This window comes from Ylistrum balloti, unplaced genomic scaffold (genome assembly GCF_031769215.1).
Source record: "Ylistrum balloti isolate Yb309-2 unplaced genomic scaffold, AGI_CSIRO_Ybal_v1 Utg370076, whole genome shotgun sequence".
Lineage (NCBI taxonomy): Eukaryota > Metazoa > Mollusca > Bivalvia > Pectinida > Pectinidae > Ylistrum > Ylistrum balloti.
In genome coordinates, this window is record NW_026782115.1 from 1,539,699 (window position 1) to 1,552,191 (window position 12,493).

Below are 12,493 nucleotides of genomic sequence, written 5' to 3' on the forward strand. Positions count from 1 at the left end.
AATACGGAGCACAACATTCAAAGACGACGTGCAAGATTCTTAACATACTTATCCAAATTAGGAAGGAAGCATGACAAGGGGGTTACACGAACTGTACCTTCAATTACTTTCAAACAAAAAGTTAGCACCGTCGTCTTATATTCTTCTGTAAATGTATACCAACCAAGGCAAGCACATACGAAGACTGAAACATCCCACATACGGTTACGTCATTAGTAAGAAACAATGGTAAATCGGTAGTTATTCCACCAGGCAAAACCGAGCATTTTTTCCCGTTGTCATCGACTGGAACCGGAAGGCCGTATTGTTACAAGCCCGCCAGGGCTGTGATGTACCACGACTAAGGCGCTCTTCCTCCGTCATGGGGATACTTATATAAAAATAATTCAATTTTACTTCTAAACTCGTCATGGAGATACTTATATAAAAATTATTCAATTTTACTTCTAAACTCAAAGGATTCACTCTCGATATCATCTTGTGGGATTTTGATGTCAATGCTAGGCTTGATAAAATAATGACATGGTAATTGTGCTATTTTATTGGTTTTAATCAATAATAAGCTATTTTGAGTCGATATTATCATTATTAGACATGGAGTCAGTTTCCCCATGATTTCGACAATTACGTTTTAACTTTCTAGGCAGCGGTATATCCATATTAGTTGAATCTTTCACCAGATGTACTTCTATATGACGGTTTTTCATAGTGTGTAGTGATCATACAAATTGTTGACGAATCTATTTTTTTAATACCTGGACTGACGTGTGATACTTACAAGTGATGTGAATTTGCTATTTATCATTTCACAAAAAATACATTTTCAAATACGTTTAATCAGGCCTCAACTTGTGTCCAGTTTGTCTTGGACAACATGTAAAATAATTACATTTATTATGTCAAACGAAAGGAAATCTGTTTCGATATATATTTGAAAAGAACATTTTAACAAGTCAATTTATCAGGGACGTAATAAATAAGATGAAAGGAGTTATTTCCCCTGATTGATTAATATCGTCCAATCAAAACGCACTATTTGCTGTACTGCCAATATTTGGAAAAGAACTCATGAACTAAGACCCATCAGGTAAGAAAAAATCTTCGTACCTCTTAATAAGCGAACTTTATAGGTCGTGATTAGATTCAATGTCAGTGACAATAATGTGATATACAGTATATTTGTATGCAGGCATGTTTTATAAACACGATGTCGACGGAACGGCAAAAAGTGAAACAAAATCCGAAAAGGAGGGATAGGGGGTTCTTGGATGGTTTAAAGGAATATTATCTGCATCTTTCCTTTACTTTTGCTCTACTGATGGTCAGTTTGTCTGACATAGCACATTCTTTTACTTAGCATGCTTATGATATGACATTGAAACAATCAGTTAAAATGGTAAGCTAAAAATCACATCATGAAGTCATTTTTAATTTTAGAACAGGTTTGCATAGATAGGTATGTTGCTCATTACTAAGTAAAGAACTCGGATTACAAATGGAATTACCTGTTGACCAGTTGGCGGATAGGCAGTCATTACTTATATCGTGTGTCTGCAGAATGGTATATGAACTGAATGGTATATAATTCAGGGCTCTCACACCCAATTTTGGGACTGGGGCCCGGGGCCCTTCGAATTGGAAAAAATAATGGTGTTTTCCTTAGAATTGGGAAAACTTGGGGTCTAAATTGGGAAAAAAGACACTATTTTGCATTGGGAATATTAGGCCCCAAATCTGGCAGATCGAGAATTAGAACAGTATGCCTCAATGATATCACTGTCTATGTTGCAAAATGGGTAAAATAATCCATACATCAGAAATGTTGAAAATGATGATCATGAGTTGCCATGCAGTCGCCAGTACTGACTCAATAACTGGTTAATTAGATGGAGTGGAAGAGATTTTCAGTCAACTTCTATCTGACAAGCTGTTGTGCTTTTTGCATGAAAACTTCAGTCCTGAATAGAAGGGCTCATGTTGTCATGCAATCTATTAGATTTTAACTATCCCAGTTGGGAAAACTATACTTAAGACTTCAAGGATTTTTTGTTCGTTGAAAGGGCTGTACTGGTGGATGAAAATCTAGTTACAGAAATAAATTTGAGGATTTGAATTGGTCGGGGATGTGGGGTTCTCTAGTTGTGATTAGATATTCCACTTTGAAAATATTCATCACATCAAGGACAGTCACAGATCACCTGTAGTTGGTTATAATTATCCTTGGCTGATATATGCAAATTACAGAATTATGTATGATAAAGTGAGACATATCATACAGTATCCATGTAAGGAGCAAATCAAAACCGATAGATATACAGGTTTCACCCTGTTGTATGTTAGTAATAGCCCAACTATATTGTATTGGTGTCGCACTGTTCTATGTTAAAATTCTGATTTTTTTTTTGAAGGATGAGTGTCAAGTTATCAGAAATGTATGAATATATGAAAATGGGGCGAGAGAATGCCCTGCTGGGGAATTATGACACATCCTTAGTATACTATCAGGGCCTCCAGCAACAGATTCAACGCCTCATAGCCAACGTCAAGGATCCAGAAAGAAAGAGGAAGTGGATAGAGGTCGGTCGCTTTGGATTCAGGATAATCTTTCATTCAGGCATAAATTGCTATGACTATTACCAATATATATCAAATGAAAGTCATGTATTACTGTGACATCAGTACATTAAGAATAAGATTTTAGAATAAAATCTAGAAATAGATATAGGCCTGGACCCTGAATTGAATTTTGTTGTAACGGAGCCGTAAACTTGGTAACTTTTTTATTCAATTATTATTTCTTAGGCAGTTGGGGTGGGTTGGTAGAGGAAAAAAATCCCAAAATAACATTGTATAATTGTTTGCCTCTCACAAAGTTATAACATCTGCTTGTGACAGCCTAGATTTATAATTATCATTGAAAAGAACATGATCCAAAACTTTCTATTTTATTCTTATGACTTCTATCATGGTACTGATGTATATGCTAAATATCAGTTGAAGCAATGTTTCATATTATATAAAGAAAGTCTTGTGATTTTTAGGCAAGGGAAATGATAAATCAAGAATACGAACAAGTCAAAGAAATCAGCCAGACTCTTGCTAGTTTCTTGACGGACAAACCACGGGCTTTCAATGCACACGTTGAAGATTTTGGCAGTCCTTTTGGTGACAATGCTCGACATGAAGAACCTACACGAGACCCAGATGTATGGCCTCCACCAACACCTGTAGAACATAGGTATGACATGTCAGCTACAAGAGGTTTTTACAATAAAATATCTCTAAAAACATTCAAATTCCACCCCAAGTGCTCTTTGTACCAAAAATCTTTGTATTTTTTATTGTCTTTGTTTTTTGTGAAACTAGTTTGAACACAGATAAATCAAAGCAATTTATCTGAAACCTTTCAGCAGCAGAATATTTAGCAGTTTTATCATAACTTAGAAATTCTTTTGGACTCTGAAGGCAGCTTTGTTGATTTGTATTTTAAGTAAAGTCATGTGAGTTTTAATTGACTGATATTATTTTTAATGATATGAGTCAGTATTTGAGTGTGAAGTTGAGGGTGGAATTGAGATAAATGAAGTTAATCACATGATGTTTATCGTTCATAGACCTTCACCTAATTTACGCGGGGGAGTAAGACCAGGTCCAAGAAAAGCAGAACCAGTAAGAAGTCGAAATCAACCAGCCCCAAGTAAGCCTGGGGCTGCAGGTGGAGACAGAAGGAGAGCTGCACCAGGATACGGCAATGTGGATCGAGGAAGAGAAAGACCATCAGAAAAAGGAAAAGAAAAGAAAAAAGTAAGAAAATAGAATGACAGTGTCATTGTTTCTGTTAGAAGTAAGCTCTATGGTCTGTGGCCTTACTGCTCCTATGGAAATTCAAATTATTATAAAATACATCTTGTTTCAAACTTAAAATTGTTCTTTTACTTACGCTACCAGCAGAATAGGTCATATATCTCTGAGGTCTGTATCAACTGACCCTTGCAATTTTTGTATTTGATTGACATTCAGAAGGATGTATAGGAAATATGAATTAATTTGATAGCTATTTATTAAGTTCATGAATTGTCTTTGACCTGTATAGTTTTTTGGAATATTTTATGCATTACTAGGCTTTCACAGGAAGCTATTTATTTTTATTTAATTGATGAAATATTTTGAGTAAACTGAGTAAAAATAATGGTTTTAATAGGCAGGCTTTATGGAGACTGTGATATCTAGTGACTCTTGTATTACTCTTGATGTTGTCTTTCAGCCTGACGATGGAGAAAAGAAGTTTGATGGGATGGGTTATGATAAAGACTTGGTGGAAGGACTTGAAAGGGACATTGTACAAAAGAACCCAAACATCCGATGGTTAGTTCTTTCTTAGCTGATTTGTATAGGGTTCTAATTCAGTCAATTTCTAAACTGTCATGGTGGTTTATTTTAAAGGATAAGTTTTGAAACAGAATGAAAATTCACAGGATATCTTTTTTTTCTTAGAAATCATTTTATATCTTCGGGAGGATGTAATGTTTTTGTATAACTACAGTTATGGTTAAAATTGTAGTCACTTTCTGATTACACTGAATATCAATAATATTTCACGTGCAGGGATCAGGTAGCAGATTTAGTTGAGGCCAAAAAACTACTACAGGAGGCAGTTGTGCTACCTCTCATCATTCCTGACTTCTTCAAAGGCATTCGCAGACCTTGGAGGGTAAGCACAGCAAAAGCTGGAATAAAACCTGCATTAATTAATGTGCTCAAGTTAATGTCAAATTTTAAAAAGAATTTTTATCAATTTTATAATTGTCTGATCTATGAGATCGTAAATCTGAGTTTTTGATGCATTATTTTTCTGTAAAATCATGTTTAACACCTGGAATCATTTCTAATCATAGAAGAGTAACCACTTGATGAACAAACATTATAAATTTGATATTGTTTAATTTACTATATATTGTGATCATATGAAATTTGAACTTTTCTGATGAAGTCTGTATATCCTACATATGTTTTATGCTATTATGTATTTATAACATGTAATAACATTATATGTTTACAGGGATATAATATGGAAATGTTACATATTTTATCATACCATGTTAAGATACCAAATTTCTTTCTTTTTTATCAATATTAATAGTTGTAGATCAAATTCTCTATGATTGTAAATGCTGAATTACATCAATATTTCAAGGAAAAATATATCCTGACTCATATCTGAAACAGATTTTAAGAAGAATTTTCCTGTCCATTAGACTTCCTGTACTAGGTACTAGAAACCATACAATTAATGTTTCAAATATGGTTCTATATTAAACTTTTCTCTTCGTTACATTTTATAACATGTTTTAAGTTGCAATCTTTTTAATTATTTGACAGTAATGAATAAAACTTTCACAGTAAGTGCCAACAAAATTTTCTATTATTGCATACAGAACACGAAAAGCTGTACACCAGGAATATATTGATCTACTTAACCTTAAAATTTGAGTTTCTAAAGATTGAAATTCTGTGTTCCGACGATGTTTAACTCCACATAGCTGGGGTCATGATGAGATATTGTAAAAGACTTTCTGGCTGAGTTTTGCATTTTGAGAATTTTAGCATAATGCCAATAGTTTCTGTAGAAAAGATAAAAATTGTGGTTTTTTTGTTCAAGCTCTGCTTCTGTTGAAACATGGGCACTTGTTCTTGCTGTTTATTAGGAGAATATGTATAGGGGTCCACTTACAGCTCAGTGAATCTCAAGGCTTTCAGTTTTTTTATAGAAATTATTGTAATTGTTATAATTTTCAATGTAAAATGTCAATAACAGTAAATATGTGTAGAATATTTCCTGGTGTACAGTATGTCACTAATTTTCTCCTCAGGGTGTTTTAATGGTTGGTCCCCCGGGAACGGGAAAGACCATGCTGGCCAAGGCTGTTGCAACCGAGTGTGGCACAACCTTCTTTAATGTGTCCTCTGCCACCCTTACCTCAAAATACAGGGGCGAATCAGAGAAGTTAGTCAAGCTTCTCTTCGAGATGGTAAGGCTATGTTGTCAGTGTTACAGTTCAGCTAATCAGGGGGTCCATCTGTGTACTGGTGCTGCAACTCGCCTGGTAGACTTAATATGTATGTTAAAATCTGCCAAGAGTTGCTTGCCATTTGTTTTTTCCGTTATTAGGGGGTGCTGATGGTTGGTCCTCCCGGGACAGGCAAGACCATGCTAGCTAAAGCAGTGGCCACGGAATGTGGGACTACTTTCTTTAATGTATCATCTGCTACTCTCTCCTCCAAGTACCACGGAGAAAGTGAAAAATTAGTCCGTCTTCTTTTTGAAATGGTATGTGGGAACATTTCCTGAAGGGTTTGGCAGTAATGTGGAAGAAGTCATGACAGTTCAAATCAAACACTCTTGCTTTTAAAAGGCCTAATCTTGTACTGAAAGTACACTTGTTAGAATTCATTACCACAGACGTCTGACAAACACATGCAAGGAAATTATTTTACTCTAAGCTGATTTTTAACTGGTAATACAATGTAAAATCCTTAAGAGAACTCTTTTGAAATTTGGGAATCTTCTATGTGGAATTTCACAACCAGGAAGTGACATAATACCATAGAAAAATCTTTTGTTTAAAGGTTATAAGGAATATATTGACTCTAAAAGAGTGAAAAAATAAGAAAACAAACCCAAGAAAAAATAATGCTTCCAGTTCATGATGTGGAAATTCACAAACAAGTGTAATATGTGTTCCAGCTTAATATAATACACTTGAGTAATATTTCTAGTTTATCTATAATAGCACTGTATGATTGTATACTGTGTAAACCAATCCTGTTGTTAACTTCCATGCTAAAATGCCAGATATATAATGAAGCACTGTGTGTTACAAAATGGATAAAAAAAACTGGATACATGGATACCAGTTCACAAAAAATGAGGATAATAATTCACACGTTTCTAACATGGCTTCTTTTGAAACATTTCTCTTACCCTCCCACAATATCTTATTTCTTTCTCTTTCTTCACCATCTTTATGTATTTACTCTATAATGTATGGTAATTGAACAGAATCTGATTTTTGTGGGAAGTTGATATGTATAATTGGTTTTTTGTATCCTTTTTAACTCTTCATGTTTTGATTCGGCTATGTGACTTACACATAACAACAAGATCATTCTGTAAATAGTTGTTGAATTGGCGCTGGTCTAAACATCTTGGGAATGAAATTTTTCAAATGTCTGTTCCTACCTCACTGTTTGATGGTACTGAGGTAAATGTTTCATATCTGATTGTGTGTCTGTTTTCAAAGGTCAGCTGCCAGGTCAGGGATGTGACGACGTAAATAGTGTTATTTCTCAAAACTTAACTTTGCATTATGCAGAATCCTAAGCATACCAGATATTCATGCTGTGTTATGGTGTTTTAGGAAAAATCGGTCCTAATGAGGGGAAATTTTGTGTTATTTTTCTAACATAGTCTGTGAGTTCTGTATTAACTTTACTTGTATGTATATGCAACTTACATTTTGTATATATTCATTTATTTGTTTATGGATGTGCTGTATAGACACAATTGTGATAAAAGAATCCTTGATAAATAGTGTATATCAATATATTTATGTTGCAATCAACATATACAAGTTAATTAGACGTAATATTGAAAGTTAAAATGAAATATCTAATTATAGAACAATAAATCACCCAATTAAGTGTATTAATGTATTGTTTAATGAAAAAGGAAAGAAAAGGTATGAAATATTTCTTTTGTAAGTAAATCTTCTGACAATAATGTACAGAATGAATCATATGATCATTAGTACTTCTTTTACAGGCCCGATTTTATGCACCTAGCACAATATTCATAGATGAAATCGATTCTATATGCTCCAAGCGAGGGTCTGACTCGGAACATGAGGCCAGTCGGCGAGTGAAAGCAGAATTACTAGTTCAGATGGATGGTATGTTGTCTTTTTATTTCATGGACTTCAGCATCCAGCACTTAGCCTTAGCCAGGTGTTTCAGTATATCATTGCCTTGTAATTTAAACATTGAACATTCATGTGAATAATGATTTAGAATTTCTGATAGCATGCAAGTAAAAAAAAAAAAATTACAAAACAGTCAAGGGAACCACAGACAAATGATTGTAAAATGGCATCTCATGATACTGTGATTGACAGTGCAGAAACAAAAATGTTCAGATGTTAATTTAGAGACAGCTCTCTGACAACAGATTGTTATTGACATGCAGAAACAAAAATGTTCAGATGTTGATTTAGAGACAGCTCTCTGACAACGGATTGTTATTGACATGCAGAAACAAAAATGTTCAGATGTTAATTTAGAGACAGCTCTCTGACAACGGATTGTGATTATCTGTCCAGTTCCAAACATGGTATACTTCAGTATTAGAATAATAGGAAAGTTGACGTTGATGCACAAATTCCTTAGTCAAACACCTGTTGCTAGTTATCTTATTTCAGATGTTATCAGAATTTTCAATATTTTATGAAAAGGTAATAGAATTTTCCATTAGAATATGAGCTACTCCACATAATGAATAATTCTATATGCCTGAATGAGATGGAAAATCTGGCATGTTAGTTATATAAGTTTTCAAATTTCCTTTATGGTCTCTATATTGAATATGACTTGTACAGGTGTGGCAGGGACAGGTGAGGATGAGGGAGAGCCAAAAATTGTTATGGTGCTAGCAGCTACTAACTTTCCTTGGGATCTTGACGAGGCACTGAGGAGGAGACTGGAAAAGAGGATATACATACCCCTACCTACAGGTAAAAATATCAAATCCTACAGCAAGGGCTGTATTGTTTGCTTGTGTTTGTACTGAAACCTTACATCTGCATGTGAATAGATTACTTTGTAGTCAAACACAATGGCTATTGTTTGTCAAAACAAGAAAAATTTCCATTTAGAGAAATTAAAAAAAAGCATCCTGCTATGTGTGTGTTGAGGTTCATCTTAATAAGTAGTAAACAACTTAAAGATAAGACAAAAACATCAACCCTTGAAGTCAGGTAGTCCAACTGCTATAGGTTCTGTATTCAATGTTTCTTCTGTGTAAGTTCAGGAATGACAAATTTTATCATAAACATAGGATTCATAATCCCTGTTTGTAAATGTTAGTGGTTTTTATCTGTAAAGACTGACATTGACTTTACAGCTGAAGGTCGCGAGGAGCTGTTGAAGATTAACTTACGAGAAGTAGAGCTGGCCAGAGATGTGAATCTGACCTCTGTTGCACAAGAGTTGGATGGGTACTCTGGAGCTGACATCACCAATGTCTGCAGGTAACATGTTTATAAAGCACTGTTTTATTTGATGGTTTATTACACAATAATTCATCACTTATTTTCATATGTAAAGAAAAGTGCTTAAAACTTTGTATCAATGATTTCCTAATTTAGCTGGATCTTTTCAGAATTCATTCATGTAACATCAAAAAAGGTAGCTGGAGTGTTTTGAAAAATATGAATTACCACCTGACACATATTCTAAACAAATTTAAATAAGTTGTTGTGTTTTTGTTTGATTTGTTTTAGGCTACATATCAATAATTTTGGAAAATCAGAAATGACTATCATTAAAAGAAAAAAAATCTAGATATGACTTTATCTGTATGAATTTACCGATGTGATGTTACAGAGATGCAGCAATGATGTCATTTCGACGTCGAATCATAGGCCTGACCCCTGAGCAGGTGCGCAACATTCCCAAAGAGGAACTACAGATGCCCCCCACAATGGAGGATTTCAAGGAGGCAATAAAGAAAGTCAACAAGAGTGTTTCACAAGCTGATCTTGAAAAATATCAAAACTGGATGAAAGAATTTGGCTCAGTCTAAACAATATACTTTGACAGTGCTTGTGCTCATGTGATTTTGTTTATGAAAATCCAAATCTTTTTGAAAGGACTTTCCAGGGCTTAATAGTCAAAGTCAAAGTTTGGTGAAGAAATGCATTTTGCTTCTTTTCCTGACATTTTGTGTTTGTTAAAATTCTTGACTTCAAAGTGTCAGATGTAAACTGTATGTAGTAAAAATGCAGGACTTCTCAACTATAAGGGAAATATTGAAAGCAAATTTATGGAAGTGTCTTGTTTACAATGAACTATGACTCTGTGATACCAGTCAGACGTGTAAAATATACATGAAAGTACAGGGAGATTTATGCATTGTGAAGAATTTGAATCATTTCATTTGAGATTCTTTTGCCACAAGTTTTTTTTTTTTGTTATTACCTGACCTTTGTCGGCCTCAATGTTTTTTTTACAATCCTCCTGGCGATTTTTTATTTAATGAAATGAAGTGATAAATGAGTCATGTAAATTTATGTGGGCACGAATATTGATGACTGCAAAATCACTGGAGTTGCAAAGGAATTCCATGATTTTGAGAATTCACAAAGATCATTTCAGAATGTTCAATAGACTGAAATGTGTTCACCATCATAAAGAGAAAAAGTAATTTGATCAGGAAAATATTTTTTGCCGATTTAATAAAAATGAATTGAAAAGTTGTGTGTCACAGTCCAAACAAGGAGGGCAAGACAGTTTTACATAATTTATTTCATGCTCTTGAAATACTTGCATTAATGTGTTGTGAAGTAAGCTTTTTTTCTCGTTACGAAAGAATCTCTTTATTAATACAAAACTAACTTTTAAGATTACTTGCTCAAGGAATTTTCGAAGCATCAAGGGATAAGTCATTATATCCTCGTTCAAGTTCGACAGGTTAAAATGTAAACTGCCAATAATTTTGGATAGACCCTAAAAAGGAGGAATTTTTGAATGTTTAGTAGTCATTTTCTGCACTAAAATGGAAGAAGACAGTTATTTAGCAAATTGTCAATTTAATCTTCAGGTTCTTCTGTTACTGAATATGTACATTTTTTTTAAGTCCTGTAACCAATGGGTATTTTGTCTTTCCGATGATACTCTTTTTGCCCATCAGCATTGGTTTCAGATCTGTGTAATTTACCTTTTTTTTTTTGACACGTCTCTCTATGCATACTCTATTTATACATAAATTCTTACCATTTCAATTATTATGTATTTACATTGATCATATTACTCTCATAAAATGGTGATATCGTCTCTTGCATTGGCGTTTGTTAATTGTTGAAATATGGAAGAGTGGTTTTGTATAACAAGTGTTGGATCTAGTCTCTACCACTTGGCTTACAGAGCTTGCTTCCTTGGTTCAGATGGGTAGAGCCATAGATTACCATGCTGCAGACATGGAAAATATGTACATCAGAGTTGCTGCTGTAAGGAATGTGTTTTCCCCCCCATTCATGTCAAAAAGTTCCAGAATGATATGAAAAAGTTGATATGAAACTTTCATCATTAATTATCTTGAATTCTCATTGATTTTCCCAAATACATGTAAACTGGTGTATTGAAAGTGCTTCACCCTGGCGCTAGAAAGTCAGATTCAATTCTAGACCTATGCAATTAATGTTGTGTACAATGACATATCTGGTGTACATATGTAACATCAAAGAATGTCAGCACTCTAGTGGCTTCATTCATAATGTGATTTTTTAATCTCAAACACTTTCAGATGACCATGATATCTTGGACAAATTTTAGTTTCAAGGTTGTTGGATAAAGGTCACTGTTACTAGTTTTAGAAAATCATTGTCAGTGCTCAAGTTGCTTCATTCCTTGAGTGATTCAAACATTTATAAAACGTAATAGCTTTTGGTAAGGGATATGTATTGCTTTAGCAATACTCTGTAAGCTTATTTTGCTTTTTATCCATTTGAAGTTGTAGACAAATCTTTGAATACATGCATATGTGAAGAACAACAAATGCCAATATAATTGGTATTTTATCTCCTTATGTATATATACCATAAATGTTCTCTTTTTAAATACCAGAAAGATTTGGATCTGGAAATGTTGATCACCATTGAATGCCTCACACTACTAAGAAGCATATTTGCTTCCATTCTAGTGTATCAGTCAGATGAAATAGCCATATAATACTGGTAGTGTCAGGGCTCTGATAGCTCAGTCCGTAATACATTGGACAAAACGACCACAGGTCTGTTTCCAAAGTTTGTGGTCAATACCTTAGACAATCTGTTCCTTAGGGAGCTCAAGATCATAATGATTGTGTCCTTCAGCAAGACACCTCAATAACATGCAATGGGCCAACAGCAAGATGTTCAATGTGTTACCCACCAGCTACTTCAAATGACCCTGGGAACTGCCAGAGCTGTAAACAGTGCTCTACAGCCATCCTTAAGGATAATCAAAGGTTACAGGAGTGAAATGGGAACAAAAACGATTTACTGGTTTTTAAAACAAAGCAACATCTTTATTTGAAGTAAATAGAAAACAAACAAGGAACATGATACGTTGTGCGATGCATAAATAGGCCAAGAATACATTCAATGTATATTGGCTAATAATCCTTTAAACAGCCTCCAGACAGATTAAAATGATCAAAACACATTAGGCATAAAAATACAAA

At 34.2% G+C, this 12,493-nt stretch overlaps 1 protein-coding gene across 2 annotated transcripts; it reads left to right on the forward strand.

Annotated features, from left to right (window-relative positions):
- The first annotated feature begins 1,062 nt into the window (after positions 1-1,062).
- Positions 1,063-11,111, forward strand: LOC132549696 (katanin p60 ATPase-containing subunit A-like 1). Of its 2 annotated transcripts, XM_060213648.1 has the most exons (11): positions 1,063-1,087; positions 2,409-2,577; positions 3,042-3,238; positions 3,615-3,804; positions 4,265-4,365; positions 4,606-4,711; positions 5,871-6,029; positions 7,823-7,949; positions 8,652-8,786; positions 9,176-9,302; positions 9,658-11,111. In XM_060213648.1, the coding sequence occupies exons 2-11, from the start codon at positions 2,410-2,412 to the stop codon at positions 9,854-9,856; spliced, it is 1,509 nt and encodes a 502-aa protein (XP_060069631.1). In that variant the 5' UTR covers positions 1,063-1,087; position 2,409; the 3' UTR covers positions 9,857-11,111. The 2 variants fall into 2 exon arrangements, with proteins under 2 accessions (XP_060069631.1, XP_060069630.1); XM_060213647.1 differs by lacking the exons at positions 1,063-1,087; positions 5,871-6,029 and adding an exon at positions 6,170-6,328.
- The last annotated feature ends 1,382 nt before the right edge of the window (positions 11,112-12,493 follow it).